Source organism: Nelumbo nucifera, chromosome 5 (genome assembly GCF_055504915.1).
Source record: "Nelumbo nucifera cultivar China Antique chromosome 5, China Antique-T2T, whole genome shotgun sequence".
Taxonomy (NCBI): domain Eukaryota; kingdom Viridiplantae; phylum Streptophyta; class Magnoliopsida; order Proteales; family Nelumbonaceae; genus Nelumbo; species Nelumbo nucifera.
The window spans coordinates 56,245,176-56,266,954 of record NC_142653.1 but is presented as its reverse complement, the minus strand read 5'-3'; the positions used below and the strand labels follow the sequence as shown (position 1 = coordinate 56,266,954).

Genomic DNA, 21,779 nt, shown 5'->3' with positions numbered 1-21,779 from the left:
TTTTGTTTTTTTTTTATAAGAGATATAAATGAGGGCAATCTAGGAAAATAACTACTCAAGGTCAGCTAACAGTATATAATCTAAACCCCAATCAGACTCCCTTTGAGCTGACTTAAAGACACGCTAAGAAGATTTAAACCTTCAACCTTCAGTAATAGACTTGCATTCTTTTTTTTTTTTGTAATCCATCGAGCTGCACCTCTAGCTCTAAGAAGTGTTGATTTTCCCCCTGAAGAGCATGAATGGTGATCATTGATTGAATCCCCTTCAATTATAATGTTGTAGTGCTGAAAGAAAGACGGGAGTTTGTGAGTCTCAATGAATGGTGATCATTGATTTTCCCCCCGAATAGCATTTTTTATATAATATTATATAAATTATAATTATATAATAATAAATAGGATATAATATATTAGTAAAATAAATATATATTTTTTTAATTTTATTATACTAATTTATTTAATTATTGTATATATAAGCAATTGTATACACAAAATTCATATAAAATTAAAATTTTAAGTTTTTTGTCAATTTTTTTTAAATAAATAGCGTTGGCCCGACCTGGCCCAATCCCAAATTTTTTCACCGGAAGGGCGGCACGGCCTGTTATGGCCCACGGGCTAACACGGCACGGCCTGCACTTTGTGCGGGCTACTCATGGGCCCAGCCCGGCGCGCTTTACACCTCTCATCCAAAGGAGCACATTTGACATGCCATCACTTCTTTTAGCGTGCCGTACAGTCATGCTCAAAAGATCTATTCTTATGATGCCTAACCACTATTACATCATTGTCTGGTATCCATATTCATTTCATTTGGATCCGAGATTTGATCATTCACCAGTGACCAGACTTGGACGGCTAATTGGCACTTTGTAAAAATATGATTTGCATCTTCCATTTCACCACAAAACTGACGCTTCGGATCACAGTTGAATCCTTTAAATTTTGTTTCTAAATACAAACCATTTTCCTCATCTTTGTTTTCAGAAGGGATGTGAATGGATACAGTTTTCTAAAATAATTCCTTAGGGTTTCAATTCTCCATTCCTTTGTATTGGAGTTTATGGCTTCTTTAACTTTGCAATTCTCCCCTTGTAGGGTTCCATTTGAAGGTGAGACCAGGTTCATGACTGATCCAATTAATAGTCCAAAAACTGCAAGAATTCCCATTTCCGATTTTCCATACTAAACCTTTTCTTCTTTGTTTTTTAATCAAAGTTCTTTGTTTACAAATTCCTCTCCATGCCCAAGAGAATATTTTGGAATTTTTGCATTAAGGAAATTTTTATTTTCTAGGTATTTTATTGTTTGGAGTTTGGACCCATAGGTTATTTTCTCTTTTCAAAAATTTTCAGCTTAATTTCATTAGATTTGCCTTGTTTATAAGGTCCATTTTTATAATACCAAGACCACTGTTTGCCTTGAGCATACAAACCTTGTTCCATTTGTCTAAAAACAAAGGGTTTTTACTTTTTTTATTTTCCCACTTTTTTTGTTTTTTGCAAACCATACATTTCTTTTAGATTCTGGGCCATAATCTCTTTGGGATTTTAGTTATTTTTGCCAAATATTTTACAATTTAGCTGGATTTTTTTTTGAAAAAAAAACATACTTGATTTTTGGAAATTAGAGCATTGATTAGATGCTTTAGCATAATTTTTTAAGGTATCTTTAACCTTCAGGCTAGCTAGAATTGAAGCTTTTGAGAAAATTAGATAGTTGCCTACAAATTGTATAATCAGATTATTCGGTGAATTTTTTGATGGTTTAATCCCCAAAATTTCTTTTCCTATTTCTAGTGAGTTTTTCCATTGGGGTGCTCATGGTTCGGTTAACCAAATCGTGACCCTATTTTCTAAGCTGAACTGATACCACCGGATTTTGGAAAATCATGTACTGAAGCCAATTGGTTATCTAGTTGATTAGTTTGGTTTGTCAGTTTTTTGGTTTTTTGATATTTATAATATATATTATAAATAAATATAGAAATATATAATAAAAATACTGAAAATATATATAATACATTATAATATAAATAATAAATAAAACCAAATTGAAAGGGTCACGGATATACAAAATCCTTGTTTCGAGGTTTACCCTATTTCAGGGGGTAGACAGTCCTTATATCGACCCCCTCTAAATGGGTTAAAAAAACTAAAAAAATGTATGATGTTACAAAGTCTGATATGCCCCCTTCTGATGAATTAGACTCTATCAGTACTTTGAACCTTCGATCAACTGCATAGCTGATTGGTTGCTGACTAGAACCAACTTGTAGATCTTTTCTAGCTGTTTGTTTTGATGTATTGTCATCGAAAATGGATACTTAATTCAAAGTTATGGCAGTTGAAGTATCAACACTCACATAGGTCCTATTTCCTCCTAGGCCCCAAAATTACAATTCCTTGGTATCATGACTCCAAATTTAATAGTCATGGATCAGGTCTAGAAGGTTAAACACGGCTTACCACTTTAAAATCCAAATTGGCCCTATAACATGTAGGATTCACATAAAATGCATGAGTCATGCAAACTTATTCAAAATGCTAAATTACAGGGTTGTAATTGTGCCAAACATTTACAAAATTATGTAAAATCATGTAAATTATGTGAAAAAGTGTGTGAGTTGTGTGTTAATCATGCAAAATGTGCATATGTGGGGGTATTTTGTCCAACACATGAATGTCTAAGAAGAAGTTTAGAAAGACAAAGTCAAGTGGCTATTGGCATTCTCTCTTAGTGAGAAAGAGACAAACTTGTCTTGTTTTGGCTACTAGTGGATGGTGGGACCTATTCTCTATTATTTTTTGGTTTTCTCTACAAGCCTCATTTGTGTTAAAGTTGACTCTCTTGACATCCAAAACTTATGTGTTGGATATCCTCTTTGCAAGTGAAAAAGGGTTTTCATCTTTCTTGCAATATACCAATCAACATTTTGGTTATTACTTTGTGTCCATCAAGTTAGTGTGGGTTTTTTGGATCTTCAACAGTGGTTTTGGAGAGGGTTTTAATAGTCTTGTTTGCTGAGGTCTTTCTCATATTTTGTTTGTTGAAATACATTATATTTGATTATTGTTTTTGTATATCAAACAGAGGTTCTTTTCTTTTGAAGTTGAAACTAGAGAAGTTGTAATTCCATTATTTTTGTTGATAGTAGAAGTTTCTTGAACTACGACCTTGTGGTTTTTACCCTTACACCAAGGGGTTTTCACATTAAATGTTTTGATGCATCTTTGTTCTTATTGTGCCTAATTATTTGCCTCGGTGAACACCATTTATTGTTTCTCCTTTTCATTTTACATGGTTGATTTGCACATTGTTATAAGGGATTTTAACCCCAACAAAGTGATATTAAAGCCATGGTTGAAGCATTTTGTGTGGATAAATCATGGATGCTAGTACAAATCATATGGTTATGTTGAATAAAAGAAAATTGACTATTTGTAAGTCAATAATAAAAGATTTATTGTTTTGTAGGGGCTTATATGAATCAATTGAAGGAGAAAAAGTCTAATTAGAAGGGATGTCCATTGAAAAATAAAAGAAACTTAACCAAAAATCTATAGATGTCATTAAGGCTTCATTTGGATGCGATGTAAATCAAGAACCGATGTAAAATTTACACCGGTTCGCTTTTGTATGCATTTGGTAAAATAGTGTAATTATTATCAATGTAAAACTACACTCCAGTTCAGTTTTGCGTGCGTTTGGATGGAGTGTAGTTTTATGTCGATAATATATGTAAAACCTCACCACCTTCAAAGTTTTACATCAATAATCGATGTAAAAACTACATCGATTTTATCGATGTAAAACTTTACATTTTTTACATCAATTTTCAAAATGCAACGGCCATTATATATACGGTTCAGTGTAAAATGTCATCAATGACGTTTTACACCTCGTCCACATGCAGCCTAAGCAATGGATTGAAAATAGCATCTTCTACTATGTTTTTATAAAAACTTTGGTACACTCTTTGGAAGAAGTTTGAAAGTAAATGAAAGAAAAATAGTGGAAAACAAAGTTTTTTGTTTAAGAAGCTTGTGAACTTAATGTTCAAGAATGACACTTCAATTATGGAGAATTTGAATAAAATACAAAGCATTGTGAATCACCTTTCCTCTATGAAAATGGTTTTACATTGATAAATTTCAAGTCTTGTTATTTAGTTCTGTGTATCTAAGTAACTCCGCACCCAATAAAGCTCTCACACTGAGTCAAGTTATAACTAGTTTGTTAAATGAAAAAGCAAGAAGATCAAAAACATCTAATTTATATTAAGGAGATGCACTTATTATAAAAAAACTAAGGGAGAAGCAAAGCTAGAAATCCACGATGCCATGACAAATTTAAAAGAAGGTCTAAGTAGAGAGAGAGAGAGAGAGAGAGAGAGAGATTTCATGCTATTATTGCAAGAAGCTAAGCATGTAAAGAAGGAATGCAGAAAATTCAAGAAAGAACAAAAAGAAAAATATGAAGAAAAAGAAGAAAAATAAACCATTGTAGTTGGTTTTGACAGAGAGGCAATCATTTTTCAAGGTGTGAGGAATCTTGCATTAATCTCACTTTTCATATATAAATTGGGTGGTTGATACCAGTGCATTCTACCATGCTACCTCAAGGAAAGAATTCTTTACTTCTTACAAATCCGATGACTTTGGTGTGGTGAATATGGGACAAAATGGAACTTTAAAAATTATGAGAAAAGGTCATGTACATGTGAAGACAAATGTTAGATGCAAATTGATTTCAAAGATGCGAGGCATGTTCCAAATCTTTGACATAACATAATTTCAATGAAAAGAATAGATGAAGGGTACTTAAGTCATTTTGGTAATGGTTGTTAAAAATTTTCCCAATGCTCTCTTGTGGTGATAAGAGGAAAGTAGTGTAATTTCTACAAGACCCAAGCTCACTTTTGTAGTGGTGATATATATAATATATATATATATATATATATATATATATATATATATATATATACATACACACAGCGGTTTAGAAATTTTCTCCTTTTCTCTTTTTTTCTTTTATTTTTTATTCCATGTCATTTTTTAAAAACAACCAATGAGATTTTCTCTCTCTCCCGCACACACCCACCCTCCCAATAATCTAAATAATATCATCTCCTAAAATTTCTCCTAAAATACCTCCCCCATTATCCCCCACTTTCTCCTAAATTATCTCTAATTCCAATTTATCCTCTCCCCCCCCCCCCCTTTTATCTATATCTATCTATAGAAAGTTTGAATTAAAAAACTTAAAAATTATTTAAATATTCTAAAAAGTTATATATAATAACTTTAAATATTTATTAAAAATACAAAGAATAATTATAATCGAATAAATAATATTTATATTATTAATAATTTTATATTTTTACAAAATGCATCACGGAATTATGTACTAACAATATAAATTAGGGTTTTCCGGATTATTCAATTTAAATGCTATTCAAATAATAAAAATTTAACAGTAAGAAGTAAAATATTATTTAAATACTTCAAGAACTAAATAACTTAAATAAAAAAATATTTAATATTATGTAATAACTTTAATAGAAATAAAGTTCAAATAACGAAATTTTTAAATATTTTATATATTTAAATAACTAAGTATTTTAACTAACAAAATATAACACAACTAGATTTTGAACAATTAAAATAATGAAATTATGTAATAAACTTAAAAAATTTCTTAAAACTAGAAAAGTAACTATAACATAATATTCAAATTATTAATAATTTAATATTTTACAAAATTATGTAATAATATTATAAATTATAACTTTATGGATTATTAATATTCTAAAATTTAAATGATACGATTATTTAAATAACTAAATAATATTTTAAATAACTAATTTCACTTATATTAATTAAGAATTCTAGAAAATATATTTCAAAAAAATTAATATTTATTAATAATAATTTTAAAATCATAATCTATATTTGTTTTATTTTAATATATACTAAAATTAATATTTATTGTATTTTAATTAATTATTTATTGTTTTTTGTGATAAATATATTTTCAATAATTATGTATAGATCTATTTTTGTTTTTTATTTAACAGAATTCTTTCAATAATTATTAGAGATTAAACTACTATTGTTTAACTTTTTAAGTTTAATTTATTGCACTTATTGTATTTTTGTTATAATTTATTGATTAATATTTATTAGAGATTAAACTATATGTATTTTTGTAATTATTGTATTTTCATTATCAATATATTTTCAACAATTGTGTATTTTTAAATAAATTTTCAATAGTTATCGGAGATTAAACTATTATTATTTATTAGAGACATATTAAACTATTAATTTAGCTGAAATTAGGAATGTTCATGGGTTGGTTCTGTTTGGTTGTAGGCTATTTGGCCAATCAAATCAACCTAGTTAGGTTGGAAAGTTGGTCACCCAAAGTTGATTGATCATTAGTAAAACCAGACAATTTGGGTTGTATTAGTTTGGGTCATTTTTTCGATTTGGTTGGTTGGTTCAAAATATTTAAACTTAAAAAATTAAATTTAAATTTAAAAAATTATAGTGGCATTATTAAAAAATAAAATTTAAAAATTAAATTTATGATATAAAATATTTTAGGTCTACAAATTCTTACAAAAACGCAACTTCTCTCTAGTAAGATAGGTACATTTTTAACTCAATTTGTTTGTTATTTAGTTGGCAAGAAACATATATAATGTTCCATTTTAGAAAACTTCGATCTTACAAAAAAACTGATGTATTAAAATTAATTCATTTTGATGTATATGTTTCTATGAAAGTTAAAACTCTTGATGGTGCCTCTTATTTTGTTATTTTCATAGATGATGCATCTAGAAAAATATGGGTATATGTTATGAAGTATAAAATGATGTCTTAGAGATATTTAAGTAAATGCATGTTAAGGTTGAAAGGTGACAAAAATGATCTCTTAAATGCATTCGCATTGACAATGGTGGGAAATACATGTTAGCTCATTTGAAAATTATTATAGAAATCATACCATTATACATAAATAGTTCATTCTCAAAATACCACAACAAAATGGTACGGATAAAAGAATGAATCCCAGTATTTTGGAAAGAATTTGATGTATGCTATCAAATGCAAAATTACTAAAAGGTATTTAGAGAAAGGCAATGTATACTTTACATTATTTGATTAATCCATCTCCATCAACACCGTTAATGAACAAGAAAGAATATTTCTTATAAACATTTGAGATTGTTTGGATGTAAGACAGTTGTGCATGTTTCAAAAAAAAAGATAGATCCAAGCTTGATGATAAAGCCGTGTATTTTTTTGTGATATGTAAATGAAAAAATTGGTTACAAGTTATGGAATCTTATTGAGAAAAGATTGTTAGAAGCTGAGATGTGGTCTTTTTTTAAGACAAAACAATTAAAAATGTTAAAAAAGTTGAGCATCAACAACTTTGCATAAATGGTCTAATTGAATTGGATCCAATCACTTCTTAAGTAGTGCATGGTGATATAAAGGAAGAAAATGAAAATTAAGAAAATAAAGATGATAATGCTCATCAGATACAAGATGATGAATAGAGTACAACCCCCTCAAAAGTCACCAATAAGAGTCATTAGAGAGAAACAACCATCAAAGAAGTACCTACTTGAAGAATTCTTTATGCTTACAAATAAAGGAGAGGTAAAAAATTATAAAAAATACTATCTAGTAAGAAGAGATGAACTTCTTGGTTGATAACCACACATGATTTGGTGAATTACCTAAATGCAAGAGAGTACTTAAGAAGAAGTGGTTGTTTAGATTGAAATCCGAAGACAATAATTCATAATAGGCCAAGATATAAGATAATATTAGTTGTACGAGTTTTTGGGTAGAAAAAGAGTGTTAATTTTGATGAAACATTTTCCCCTAGTATAAAAATGTTATCAATTTGTATTGTATTGGAATTGACTAGAAGTATGAACTAATGTGCTAAAACAAACTCTTAGGCAATGGTGCAATAAATTTGACTCATTTTTTGTTGATTATGGGTACATAAGAACGACTTCAAACCATTGAGTTTGTTAAGAAATTTTTATATTGTTATTTTATTATCCTTTCACTTTATTTTTATGTATGTTACTTGTTAGACTTGACGCTTGTTATCCTACAATGCAATTTACTACGTGACTTGACCCATAGACATATCTAATTGGGAGTTTGGGAATTGGCTTCTTGATGTAATTGGTTACCTTTTTGATTTATTGTGCTACTTTTGCATTGTAGTTGGACTTTTAATATAATTTTTTATTACTCTCTTATAAAACATTAACAAGAAGAATTATTAAATCTAGTATTTTATTTTATTTTTTATTGTATTTATGTAGAATGAATCAACATTCTAAAGCTATATTGGTAAATGCTAAAACCATTTGATCATGTTGAGCTCTATATGTTTAATTGGTACCTATATAAACATAGTGATTTAATTTGACACTCATAATCTTGTACTACTTAATGTTACCACACCACTGACCCCTTCCAAACAACTAGGGGCTAACCTTTCCCAAAACCACTGGGGGCTAATTCACTTGAAATTTTTCAAAAAAAATTAAGGCTGATTTCACTTGAAATTTTCAAAACATTTGAGGTTGGTTCACTTAAAGTTTTTAAAAAATTTAGGGGTTTGTTTTGTTAAAAATTTTACAAAATGTATAGACCAATACTTGTAACTTTCCTTCGAATTTTGGAGGCTAATCACTTGTAAAATTCCTCTTGGCTTTAGGTCTAATGACTACTAAATTAGTAAAATATAAACATCACTTCAAAATGCAAATGTCATTTCAAAGGCAATCTGGACTCATTAATCTAAAAATTCATGAAATATGCAAATTTGTTTCCTTGTTCCAAATTCACAAGTCACAAGCTTGCTACACAACAAAATTAGCATAAAAAAGTGAATATCATGCTTGTAAAAAACAAAATTATATTCAAGCATCTTGTGTTTTAAAATCACAACAACACAACTAATAAGATCATAGTGTCATGAAAGAATATTAATCCAATCAACCCTACTCAAATCCAAGTCAGATCGGTATGTTTTCATGACACATAAGGTGCACTAAGTGTTGGAATATTTCAAAACATTAATTAAGAGAGTATTTATGATTAGAACATTCTAAAATGACAATTGAGAGCATGTGCACTATTTAAAAAATAGAATATTCTAGAGTAACATTAGTTAAAATAAATATTTACTCAAATAGTTAAGGGACATTCCAAAATACTCAAGAGTAAAATAGTAAATATAAAGATCTAAGAATAATCTAGAATATGGGAACCCAAACTTTTATAAATAGGAGCTTCATACCCACTTTGGGGGACTCTTTCAACCAATTAATCATGGGAGAGCCATTCTCTCTCTCTCTCTCTCCTCTTCTTCCATTACCTTTGCCCTCTCCTATAGTCATCAACTCATTTCCTCCATCTCCCCTTCATTGAAATTCCATCTCTAATAAGCTATAGAGGATAGATCCCTTATTGGATGATATGTAGGCAGCTTGCCCGAGGGTTTAACCATATCTTCTCTCCTTTTTCCTCTTCCTAATTTAGACTATCAGGCATAGACCACATCTCCACCGCCTTACAATAAAAATATCAACAACAACAATAATAATAGTAATAGTAATGTCTCTTTTCATGGTTTCATGCTTTCATATTATATTTTTTATATAATTAGTTTAAGGGCATTGTGTAAGAAAAGATAAAAGGATAACCATATATGATGTGATCAAGGATAAAAATATCGATATAATATGCCCCATATCGGACATATCATATCCATATTGATGCATCCAAATATGCATGGATACATCAGATGTAAAAATTTTTTAAATACTTAAAACTTTAAAAAATACTGGGTGGGACCCTCTAATACTTACAAAATAAAAAAAAAAGTAAAAAAAAAAAATAGGGGGTATTAATCATATCAATACACATCAATACCCACTTAAGGGTATTGGGCATATCCGCAAATGTTGGCATTATATAGTAATAGATGTATGCTTCATCTAATAATGCATCGATTATAAGTATATATTTTTTAAAACCTTAACTCGAAAAAACATAGAGATATGTGAACCTCACATAATTTTAAAATACTAGCTAATATCTTCATGGTTTGCATGTGGAAAATAATTTATATTAGTTATAAGAGAAAATGTTATGTAATATGTTACAATTTCTCATTTTGGTATGTTAGAAGAATTTAAATCGAATTTAATATTAAAACAATATTTCAATTTTTACCTATAAAATTACATTATACTTACTATTTTGATTAATTTATCTTATACAATAAGCTAATATTATAATTGTCAAAAATATACATAGTGGAGAAATAACACATACTTTAGAATTTTAATTGTTGTGATACTTAGGCTTTGTTTGTTTATTGACAATTTGGACGGGGCAATTGGACCAACTTCCTCACGTTCATTTGGATCATGTGGGTCCCATCACAAATAAACTTCCCATGGTAAGTTTTTTGGTCACTTACCAAGGAAAGATTTAGCCTTCTCCCTTTCTCATTATGAGGGAAAGAATTAGACTAAAATGCCCCTACAAAAAGAACATGGGTTGAGGCAAGGAAAAAATGATAACAGAGAAAAAATTATGACAAAAAGAAAATGCGTAAGTGTATTTACTCAGGGAAGTGTTATTGATAAACGAACAAGGCCTAATACATTGTTTATTTTGATAACCAAGAATCTATTTATACAGAGCTCTTCAACAATTAAGTAAAATTTTGATTCATATTGGCTTTATCCTTATTTTCTAGACATTGATAGGAATATATTATGAAATTTGATTGTTACTTGATGAGTCCAACTATAATGCATTTACAAATATTTGTTGCATGTTAAATAAAGATTTAAGACAATCATGTTAAAGACATCACATTGTCTACTTTTCCTTCATTCATGTGTCACAAGATATACCTACCATCAAAACTTTTACAACATTAAAGATGTCAATTGTGGCATGTTTTATCACAGATTCATGTTTTTACTTCACGGTGTAATTCATGCAGCATAGATTTTGAGTGGTAAAGATAGGAATAGAAATATGGTCATACAAAGGAATCTAAGAGTAATTCCAGTAGGTGATAAAATGAGAATAAATTGAGATGATTCTGTCATGTGTATAGAAAACCAATGACAACATTTATAAAAAAAAAATGTGATTTATTACAAATTGAATGAGAATTAATTAGCTATAGGCATATCAAAAGGACTTGGGTGAAAATAACAAGTAATAATTTAAATACCCATAATTTAACAAAGGATATGACAATAAATAGAATGGAATTATGAAACAGGCTTCATGTAACCAACCCAATATATACTTGGGACAAAACTTAGATGATGATAGATGATGGTAGTACTAGGGATGGCTAGGGGCAGGTTCAGGGAGGGTTTTGTAAATTCTAGACCTTATCCGCCTCTCTAAACCTCTCAACCAATACCCACCCCAAAACTCGTAGCGGGGTTGGATTTTGAGAATCCAAACTCTCATTGCACATGAAAATGCAAAACCACATCCCTAACACTACCCTCCCTACATTCAAGGATAAGGTGGGTTGGGTTTAGAACCCACATCTAATTTCCTATTATTTCTTGTTATATATAAGCACTAAACAAGTAAAATAACACAAACAATCAACAAATTTTCCAATTATTTGATTAAAACATGTAAAAAACACAAACTCTTAATTATCCTTCACATAAAATTCAAAATATTATTAAATTAAACACCTAATGTATAAAGTTTATATGCTTTCCAATAATGTATGGGTTGGGGAGGGTCTGGTTTAGCCTAATACCATACCCTACCCGTACCTATACAGGTTGTAGAAATTGCCATCCCTAGGTAAGACCTTTACCAATCATACAATGTTGCAAAACTCATTCTAATTCCAATATGATAGTTGAAAGCTTTCTAATAAAACAAGTACTTTTTTAATGTTGTTTTTATTTGTTATTATTTTTTATTTGTTATTTATAATTACCACTAGGGGTGGCCACAAGCTATTCAAGCTCGACTCACGAGCCTAATTGATCTCCATTACATATATACATATATATGTATGTATATTATATGTAAAAAAATAATATATATATAAACATATATAACATAAAAATGTTATATATATAATATTTATATTTTTATATATATAATAATAACTAGTTTTATAATTCTTAGTTTTTTATATGTCAAATAAAAAATATTTTTATATGTATAATTTTTTATTTTTATAAAACTCTTTGCTCATAGTTGAGCTCAAGTTGAGCTTGAACTTACAAGCTTTTGACTCAAGCTGAATTTGAGCTCAAGTCTCTAGCTTGAATCGAGCATGAGCTCAAGTTCGAGTCTCATAATTTACTAGCGAGTTGAACTTGATAGTCACAACCTAGGAATCTGGATTGAATCATGAATGGCTGATCCAATAACTCACCTCAACTGGTCCTTGGGCCCATTCAAGCCATTCCTATCAATGGCTAATTAGAGGTGTCTTGTGGGTCGAGCTAGGCTGGCATGACCCACTTTTGCAAGCCACTCGCATTTGTAGCAGGCCATGCTTTCCTAACATGAATTCCTTAAGAGGGAAGTCCAACATGTCCTAAGGCCCGAGCTTAAACGGGCCACAGGCTAACATGATCTTTTGAGAAAATTTGAAAGAAAATGAAAATTAAAATAAATTAATAAGATAGACAATAAATTAAAAAAAAAAGTCTTAAAATTTTATTCTATATGGGTTTTGATGTATACCATTGTTTATATATGAAATAATAACATGAAATTAAGAAATACAATAAAATTGAAATTAAATAGTATAATATCTACTATTTTATTGTAGTTGGCGGGATGTGCATGCCCATAAATGGCACAACCTGTTTTACACCTTTAACAAAAGCTAAAGAAAACATATTAGTCCAAACAAATAAAGAACAATAAGTCAAAAAGATCCCCCTATACTATGGGGTCAATGACAATTACCCCCCCAACTTTCACTTTACAACAAATATCCTCTCTTAGAGTTTCATCACTTAACTTCAAAAAACACTCTTATTCAACTATTTAAATATTTTTATATCTCCAAAGTCCAAACTACCCTTTTCTTATTTATTTAGATGATTTATGATTTGATCAATTTTCTAAGTATAAATTGAAGTCCTCTTGATTGCTCTAATAGATCCTTACAGATTTCTGGTTGCATTTAATATTCAGATGAAATGGTAGAGGTTTTTTTCTTATAGAAATATAAGGTTCCATTTGGTTTTTCTTGGTTTATTTGAGAAAGGAGTGCAAAGTTTCTTTATTTTAAGATGAAGAGAGATTCATTTGAGTGGATTTTTTTATTGGACTTTTTAATTATAATGAACTCTAGACCAAAATTATTGTGTAGTTTAATGAAATGAACTTGAGTTTCTAAGGATTTTAGTGGATGAATGTATTTAAAGGGCATTTTTCAAACTATATAGTGGCATTCTTGTAGTAATTTTCTCCATAGATCTAAAAAGAAATTTTCTTTTTGAAAAATAAAGATCTTGTCTCTTGAAAATAATGTTATAGTTCTACATAATTATACCACAATTTCCCATTTTTTTGGTGTTTATTTTACACCCCACCCCTTCTCTCAAAATACAAATGGATTAGCAGTCAAGAATTTAAAGAAACTTGTACTTCTATATTAGTCAAATGTTCTTATTATTTTTGGAGTCCGGATCTCTTGCCCACATCTACTCATATATCATCGCAGTCACACATGGAGAACATCTCATCTTCCTATATGATATTCTGCACAGGGAGATGTTCCCAATGCTCGGGGGTAGTGTGTTGTGGGTAGGCATGGGCAAAGTTATTGTGGACAGGAGATCCGGAGTCTTATTTTGAATGGTTTCGTTGAAAGAAAATGGAGGTATTTTTGGGTCAATTAAGGTTTAAAAGAAAATGGATGAGGTCAAAAAGAAAATAAGAAAAGTTCGGATGGATATCTGGTAATTTAATACATTATATCATATGATGTAACGGCCAGATGTATTTGTCCAAAGTAAAAGTGAAATTTGAGAGGGTTGGGTTGAAAAATTGCCACCCCTAATTGTGGCAAATGAAAGTTAAGGGGATAATTGTCACTAACCCCTGGTACAGGGGGTTTATATAATTTACCCAATAAGAACATGGGCATATGAGTCATTCAGAATAAATGGAATGGATAGGATAAAGTTACCCCAAAGGCGCAAACTGCAAACGGGTCTTAATTACTATAAGAAGGGAAGAGCAAGAGAGCAGATAGCTCTGAAGGTAGCAAAAATGGCGTCCACCACACTTGGTTTCTTCTCATCCTCCTCGTCATGGGCACCAACAGTTGCTATGCAGAAGCAAAGCCCAACGACTCTCCTTCTTTCCAAAACCAGCCTCAATTTCTTCCCTTCTACTTCTTCTCTTGCTTCCAACAGACTCACCTTTTTTCCCTGTTCGCCTTCTCCAATCGTCTACCGTAAGTCCACATTGTCTTCCATTCCCAAATTCTCTGAAACTGATGCACCCGTCGTCGAATCTGAACCAGATTCTGAGCCGACTCAACTTGTCGAGAACACGAAAGATGTCTCAAAACGTGAAGAGGTTTTTGCTGTTGTCATGGTGAGTTAAGCAGAAATTTCGTGTAATCTGTCAGTACCCAAATGATATCTTCAATTATTTTTGTGTTTCGTGATCTGGGTTTGCGCCGTTTCTTCGATTTTTAGGTTGGAGGTCGTCAATATATTGTTTTCCCGGGACGGTACATCTATACACAAAGGCTTAAAGGTGCTAATGTGAATGATAAGGTATGCCATTTGACATTTGTTTCTGTTCTTTTTAATTTTGTATCTTCTTAGTTCTACAATCACAGGATAAGTTATCGGATTATGACTGGTTCATTAGAATATAAAATTGTTGTTTTCTTGCATCGTGTGTGTGTTGTACAATGGTCCAATATGAGGGAATTGAAGGAGCTTCTAACTATTTGAACTAAGAATAAATTCAAAGCCTCAATTTGGCAGGTTGATACATTTTCTATGGAAATCACAAAGAAAGTGAAAAACAAAATAGAATTTTTATCGTTGTTTGATTAGTTGCTTATCTTATATAAAGTAAGTATAGTTGCTGGAGAATAAGTAACTATAGGTGCTGAAAATTTACAGGAAACTGGGAAAGTATCTTCACCATTTCAGGAACGTAGTTGTAGTTATCTTATGCATTTGCGGATTAGACACTTAAACAAGGTGGGAAGGCCGAAATTGTTGAAACTATCTATGTCAATAGATATTTTGTTAGAAGCGAAGTAAAAGTATTATTGGAAGGGAAATGATAGTAAGATGATTTTCGAGACAAAGTTTTCTCTTAGAAGTTAGTGAAGCATAAAATGGATAGAGAGAGACCCAATAATAGCCTGCAGGAACTTGTCAAGTAGGCTGGAGAATGTAGACTACTGCTGCACCTGAGGTACAGAAAATTTAGACTATTAGATACACTACAGTCGGAACAGTCCTAATGTCCTTCTGCCAAATCTTAGACCCAGAGCCTCTGCTCAAGACAATCTCTATTATTCCCTCCCCTAGGAAGAGAGTAAGCAAGATGAATCATTACCTGATGATTATCAAAATAAAAAAAAAAAAGAATCATTATCTGATTTAACCACTTATCTGAATAAGCTGTTCATCCTAGCCAACCAAGGGCCATTTTAGCTGGCCAATGACCATCAAAACACAACTTTGACCATGTACTTATGGGTCCATGTTATCTATTCATGAATGGACTTACTCTGAAGGCTTTAAGAAATATTCCAGGTAGATAATTTCATTGAGAAGATGTGTAAGTCTCCTAGAAGGATGAGAAGAACAAGGTAAAAACATGAAACACAAGAAAGGAAGCTTGTTCATCGACAACATGATTATTCAAATCTGTATTGAGAAGAAAATAAGGGAATGCCTTGTCACCTAGTCACCTTGGTGATGAGTTTTTTAAATAAAAAAAAAAACATATAAATCCTAGGGTAGTTCCCTAGGTTTCATAGTGATAAGCAGTAATCATTAACTAATAATTACCATAGTCCTCGTGAAATATGTATAAAGTATAAACCCTATCTCAAATGACAGGAAATCAACATATTTATTAGAAGAAAACTAAGAAGGAAAGAAAGCATAAAAACATAAGAGCTGAGCCCTTGTTTTGGTCCTAACCGATGATGATGGTGATGATGAAGTCCTATTGATTATTCTTGTGTGCCAATTGCATAAAAACTTAAAGTTGCTTTTTACTTATCAACTCAGATTTTAAAGTCTTAAAGGGCTCAAGACTATGGGGCTGTCTGGTAACAGTTGAAGATGCTAAACTGAAAAGATTATTGCTTTGTCTTTTAGTGACAAGTTTTTAAGGAGGTCTTGGGTTCATTAATGGCTGAAGCTGGAATTGGATTGATCACTATACCCTTGAAAGTTTTACTATTTATTTATTTTATCAACTAAAAGGCAAAGCAATGAGCCTTTCAGTTCAGCAACTTCAGTCGTTATCAAACGGCCCCTATGTCAAACTAGTATAAGAATAATGATATTAGTACTATAAACCCACAATATGAATTATTTAGTCTAATGATATCTGTTGTACTACTATTAATAACATAAAAGAAAAATATAACATATGCAAGAGCATATAAATGTTTAAGCATTGGGCAAGACAATCCTCCAAGAGTGTCTTATCGCCTAGGCCTCACCTTGACAACTATGGATTGAGAAATAGAGAATGTTCAAAGGGTCGAATTTTGGTTGAGACCCAGGAATCTCCAATCATTCTCATGGCTCTTCTGTTTGGAAGGGAGATGAAAAAGCCTAAGCTCTATTCTCATAAAGGATGTGAGTTTTAAAGTAGGGAATGGAAATCAGGTGATGTTTTGGAGGGATGTGTGGTTTAGAAGCAAGCCTTTGATGGATGCATTTCCAATTCTTTTGACCTGGCTACAGATAAAGAGGTTTGGATCATGGATTGTATGCTGTTACAGGATGGGAATGTAGTTTGGGTTCCTCAGTTTAGGAAAAACTTGAATGATTGGGAGTGGGTTGGAAGAGCTGATAGAAGAGTGTGGGAATGGGAAAATTCAGGATATTTTATCATTAAATCCTTCTGCAATTATCTAACAAATTCTAAAGAACCAGCACTTCCTGTTAATTTGGTGTAAGAATGTTACCTCAAAGGTTGCTTGCTTTTTTTTTTTTTTGGTACTTCCTCAAAGGTTGTTTTCTTCATATGCCTGGTTCTATTTAGTGAGATATGATTAAATGGTTTCTGTGCATATTACCTAGTTCCCATGTCCTTGGCCTCCATACTATTACTGTATTTTAAAACCTTTTGCATTAAGTTAAAAGATTGTATGGATTTGAGTTGCTTCATTATTGTCTTTGTCTAAAACAATATGCAATTTGTGCCAATCTTGCAGTTCTTTATTTGGTACTAATCTTGCAGTTCTTTTTTATTCTCTCATTTTCCCTTCCTTTTCCCTTTGTCCTGGCATAAAACTGAGATCCTTAAATATGACACAAATCCTTTTGATGCAGATTATTCTGAACAAAGTGTTACTGGTAGGAACCAAAACGAGCACCTACATTGGAAAACCAGTTGTACTGAATGCTGCTGTCCATGCTGTAGTTGAAGAACAGGTAGGCACTTGATACCTGCCTGAGTTGCATCATTTTACTTACTTCTTTGCAGCCTCATGTGTTCTGCCCTTATCATGCAGACGCTGGATCGTAAAGTTATTGTGTTCAAGTACAAGAAAAGAAAGAACTATCGGAGGAATATTGGTCACAGACAGGTATTACAGGGATTTTCATTATTGCTATTATTACATATATTTTTTTATGGATAACTAAAATTTTATTACAAGTGAAAAATAATGTAGTTTATACAATGCCTTTAGCCCCTCAATATTAGGATAGCCCCTGCTATCTTATCCCCCCCCCCCCCTATATTGCTCTGTAACAACAGATTGTCCCTTAGCTGTCTCCAAAACAACTTAGATCCATTGACCCCTTGTCTTAACCTTAACCTTGATAATGCATCACCCAGACAATTGGCTGATCTATGGACCTAACTACAGTTGCTAATTCCTCACCTTCCTAACTCTTGTAGTTCCCTCATGACATTTCAATGTCCCCATGTAACTCTACTTTTGAGCCTCCTTCCACTTTTAAGTTGTTGAGATTCAAAGATTTTGCTATTATTAACCCTGAAAATAGAGCTGTTAATTCTGCTCTAGTAGAGTCCTCAATGCTGATCTATCCAGGGTATAAGGCTTTAATTGAGCCATTGCCATCTCTGCAAACCCCTCCTAGGCTCCTATGCCAGAGGGGCCTGGGTTACCCAAAATACTGCCATCAAAATTTAACTTAATCTGATTTGTGGTTGGAGGGTTCTGTTTTGATGGAATGCAAACTTTAAAGCTAGTGGAGTCTACTATCTATTGCCATCTGCTAGAGATGTCAGTATTGTCACCCATAGGTATGTTGTCGAAGATTATCAATGTTTTCACCCAATGGATCACCATGGTTGTGATGCTTTTAATGATTGCACGCCTAGATCTTATCTTCCCCTTAAAATTCTTTCACTCCTCTCCTTCCACACTGTCCATAAAGTGGGTGCCCTCATGCATCTCTACAATGTCCTCCCTCTTTTCTTTAGATGAGTGAAGAATGATGGTTTGAAAAGACTATCCAAATCAGTAGGACTCCATCTATACTAAAAAAGAGAGGAAAAAAACATCCCCATAAACTTGTTACAAAGGGGCAAGAGATTAACAAGTGGTAAATAGCTTCTCCATTAGCAAAACAAAAGAAACAGATATATGGAGAAATGCACCAATTAGTTTGTCTCCTCTGCATAGTGTTGTGCTTAGACCTCCCAAAAGAAGCCCTAATTTTAGGTTGGATTGGTACTCTTAACACCCTCCTCATAGGAGGAACAAGAATAAAATCCAAAGGGTAAGGGAACCAAGAAAACATTTTCCAACAAAGACAGCAAATCACATACATCATAAATCTTAGTCCTTCAGCCCGCTTCCATAATTGAAGCTCATAGACTCTCAAGGAGATTGAGCAACAAAATGATCAACAATTCATTAATGTTACGTATTTCTTTTGAAGCTTTCATGAAAATGCTATTAGAATGGGTTGTATTGCCCAAATACAAATATAAGTTGACCCTTTTGTTGGGAGAAACTATTTTTAGGCTATCAAAGATATGTAAAGTTATATGGACGATTCATATTCCGTGATGGAAAAACTTTGTTAATCTTCTAATTCCACCTTGTATTGTTTTTGTTATTCTCATTTTTATTATTGTTCTTGTATTCCAATTTATGAGAAAGCAGACTTACAGAAGTACTTTTGCAGCCAATTACACGGATAAGGATAACGGGGATCACTGGTTATCAAGATTCACCAGCTGTTACACTGGACTCATAGGTGGCTTATGGCGGTTTATGATTTTCTAGATTATTGTAAATGGAGTTCCATTGCAAAATGTAGAAATTTGTATTTAGTTTGCGTTGGCAGCTGGACAATTTATTTTGACATGGCTTGTTTTGGCAAGTTAGTAAAGCCATTGGGGAGTTGTTTTTCATACTTTTCATCTTATGTCCATGGTATGGTGGAAAGATATGGATACACTTAGATATCAACCAAAGCTAGCCTTGGTTTAAAAGCTACTAATATTTATCCCAAAGCTCTTTTAGGCTTAAAAGCTACTCCTAAAGCTTGAAAGGCCTTAATACTTAACCCAAAGCTCTATCCTTCGGACTCATTTGGGAGGGCTGAAGTTTTGGTTGAACTGCCCTCCCAAACAGAAACTGACGAGTTACTGCTCATCTCGGAAGCCCCTTCCAGGGTGGCTTAACCTCTTGAAACAGAAGATGAAGGAGAGAAGAGAGAGAAGGGTAGGAAGAAAATGACTCCGAGAGAGAGATAAAAGAGATGTTCATTCACACTACTTATTACATGATCAGGGCCTTACATAGCTGGCCTACATGTGTGCAATCATGGATCTGGAAGGTTCTGAGTGTAACTGACTCTGGGGGTTCTGTCGCGTGTCACACTACCCTTTCTGTCTTCTAGTGAAATGTTGATTGGTGGTGGCCTGCTCTATTCCCATAGTTGGGTTCAAAGGGAGTGTTTGGGTTCCAATAATTCTTCCCCCCTAGCATTGACCTTGCCCTCAAGGTCTAGGTTCGGAAACCTCTCGTTCAGACTTAGATAAGGTTCCCAAGTGGTGTCATTTGGAGGAAGCCTAGCCCATTCTACCTTGGCTTCTGGCACAACCTGACCACCTCGTCGAACCCAACGGAAATCCACAATTCTGATAGGCTCTGTGTCAATGTCCCATTCTTCAGTGAATTGGGGCAAATTGGATGAGACAGGAGTATTGATGAGGGCAGATTTGGCCCTCCAGTGAAGTTGCGACACATGGCACCTCGTGACAACTAGGCAAGCCCCCAGGCAACAACTTACCAAGTTGGTCCCCCCCGGGCACCGGTCTGGCAAGCCTAGCGCGACCTGGCGCGGCCTGCGCGCGACCTGCGCGACCTGGCCAGATCAGCCTGCCACATGCGCCGACCTGATGACCTGACCCGGACACAGGCGCCGACCTGGCAACCTGGCCGGACACCGACCCGCCGACTGACACAGGCGCCGACCTAGCAACCTGGCCGGACACCGACCCGCCAATTGACACAGGCGCCGACCTGGCAACCTGGCCAGACACCGACCCGCCGACTGACACAGGCGCCAACCTGGCAACCTGGCCCGGACACCGACCCGTCGACTGACACAGGAGCCGACCTGGCGATCTGGCCCGGACACAGGCGCCGACCTGACAACATGACCCGGACACAGGCGCCAACCTGATGACCTGACCCTGACACAAGCACCGGCCTGGCAACCTGGCCCGGACATCGACCCGTCGACTGACAGGCGCCGACCTGACAACCTCGAGGAGTTCATCACCGTACCCCGGTTCTGACGGGATATGACGTCTTACCATTTGAAGGCTTTTTACCCACCTAACCCACGAGGGCACCACTATATAAGGACTCCGACCCCCTAAGCCAAAGGAGAGAAGGAAAAGGAGTATGGTAACTCCCGCTCTCTAGCTCTCTCATTTCTCTCCAAGCCCTCTGTAATCAGAATGCTAACTTAGGCATCGGAGAGTCCCCGCCGGGAAAATACCCCCGGGTCCTTTGATTCAGTTCCCACAGGTCCCTCAGCTCCCGCCGTCTACAAAGGAGAGAAAATCACCTCACACAGGGGGTAATCGGGTAGCGCTACACCAGGGAGCTCCACCATCCTCTGAGTTGCAGACCGCCTAGGAGCAAGTCAAGTGACGAGTTTGCCACCAGGCAGTTCGCCACCAAGGAGCACTGCCGGGCAGTTCGCCATCAGGTAGCGCCACCAGGCAGTTCGCCATCAGGTAGCGCCACCAGGCAGTTCACCATCAGGCAATTCGCCACCAGGCAGTTCGCCACCAGGCAGTTCGCCATCAGGTAGTTCGCCATCAGGCAGTTCGCCACCAGGCAGTTCGCCATCAGGCAGTTCGTCACCAGGCAGTTCGCCATCAAGTAGCGCCACCAGGCAGTTCGCCATCAGGCAGTCGCCACCAGGCAGTTCTCCCCCGGGAAGTTCGCCACCAAGTAGCTCATCACCAAGGCATGTCACCA

The 21,779-nt window shown here is 33.9% G+C and overlaps 1 protein-coding gene across 1 annotated transcript; it reads left to right on the top strand.

The window, feature by feature from the left end:
* The first annotated feature begins 14,286 nt into the window (after positions 1 to 14,286).
* RPL21C (Ribosomal protein L21) lies at positions 14,287 to 19,692 on the top strand. The gene is made up of 5 exons (XM_010258097.3): positions 14,287 to 14,680; positions 14,785 to 14,865; positions 17,629 to 17,730; positions 17,811 to 17,885; positions 19,462 to 19,692. Exons 1-5 carry the CDS (start codon positions 14,351 to 14,353, stop codon positions 19,531 to 19,533), a joined length of 660 nt encoding a protein of 219 aa, XP_010256399.1. The 5' UTR covers positions 14,287 to 14,350; the 3' UTR covers positions 19,534 to 19,692.
* Positions 19,693 to 21,779: the final 2,087 nt, after the last annotated feature.

Excerpts from the sequence above, each read along its gene's own strand:
- RPL21C (XM_010258097.3), top strand. The coding sequence starts at position 14,351 with ATGGCGTCCACCACACTTGGTTTCTTCTCATCCTCCTCGTCATGGGCA. Across the intron at positions 14,681-14,784 it reads AGGTTTTTGCTGTTGTCATG|GTTGGAGGTCGTCAATATAT; the intron begins GTGAGTTAAGCA and ends TTCGATTTTTAG. Across the intron at positions 14,866-17,628 it reads GTGCTAATGTGAATGATAAG|ATTATTCTGAACAAAGTGTT; the intron begins GTATGCCATTTG and ends CTTTTGATGCAG.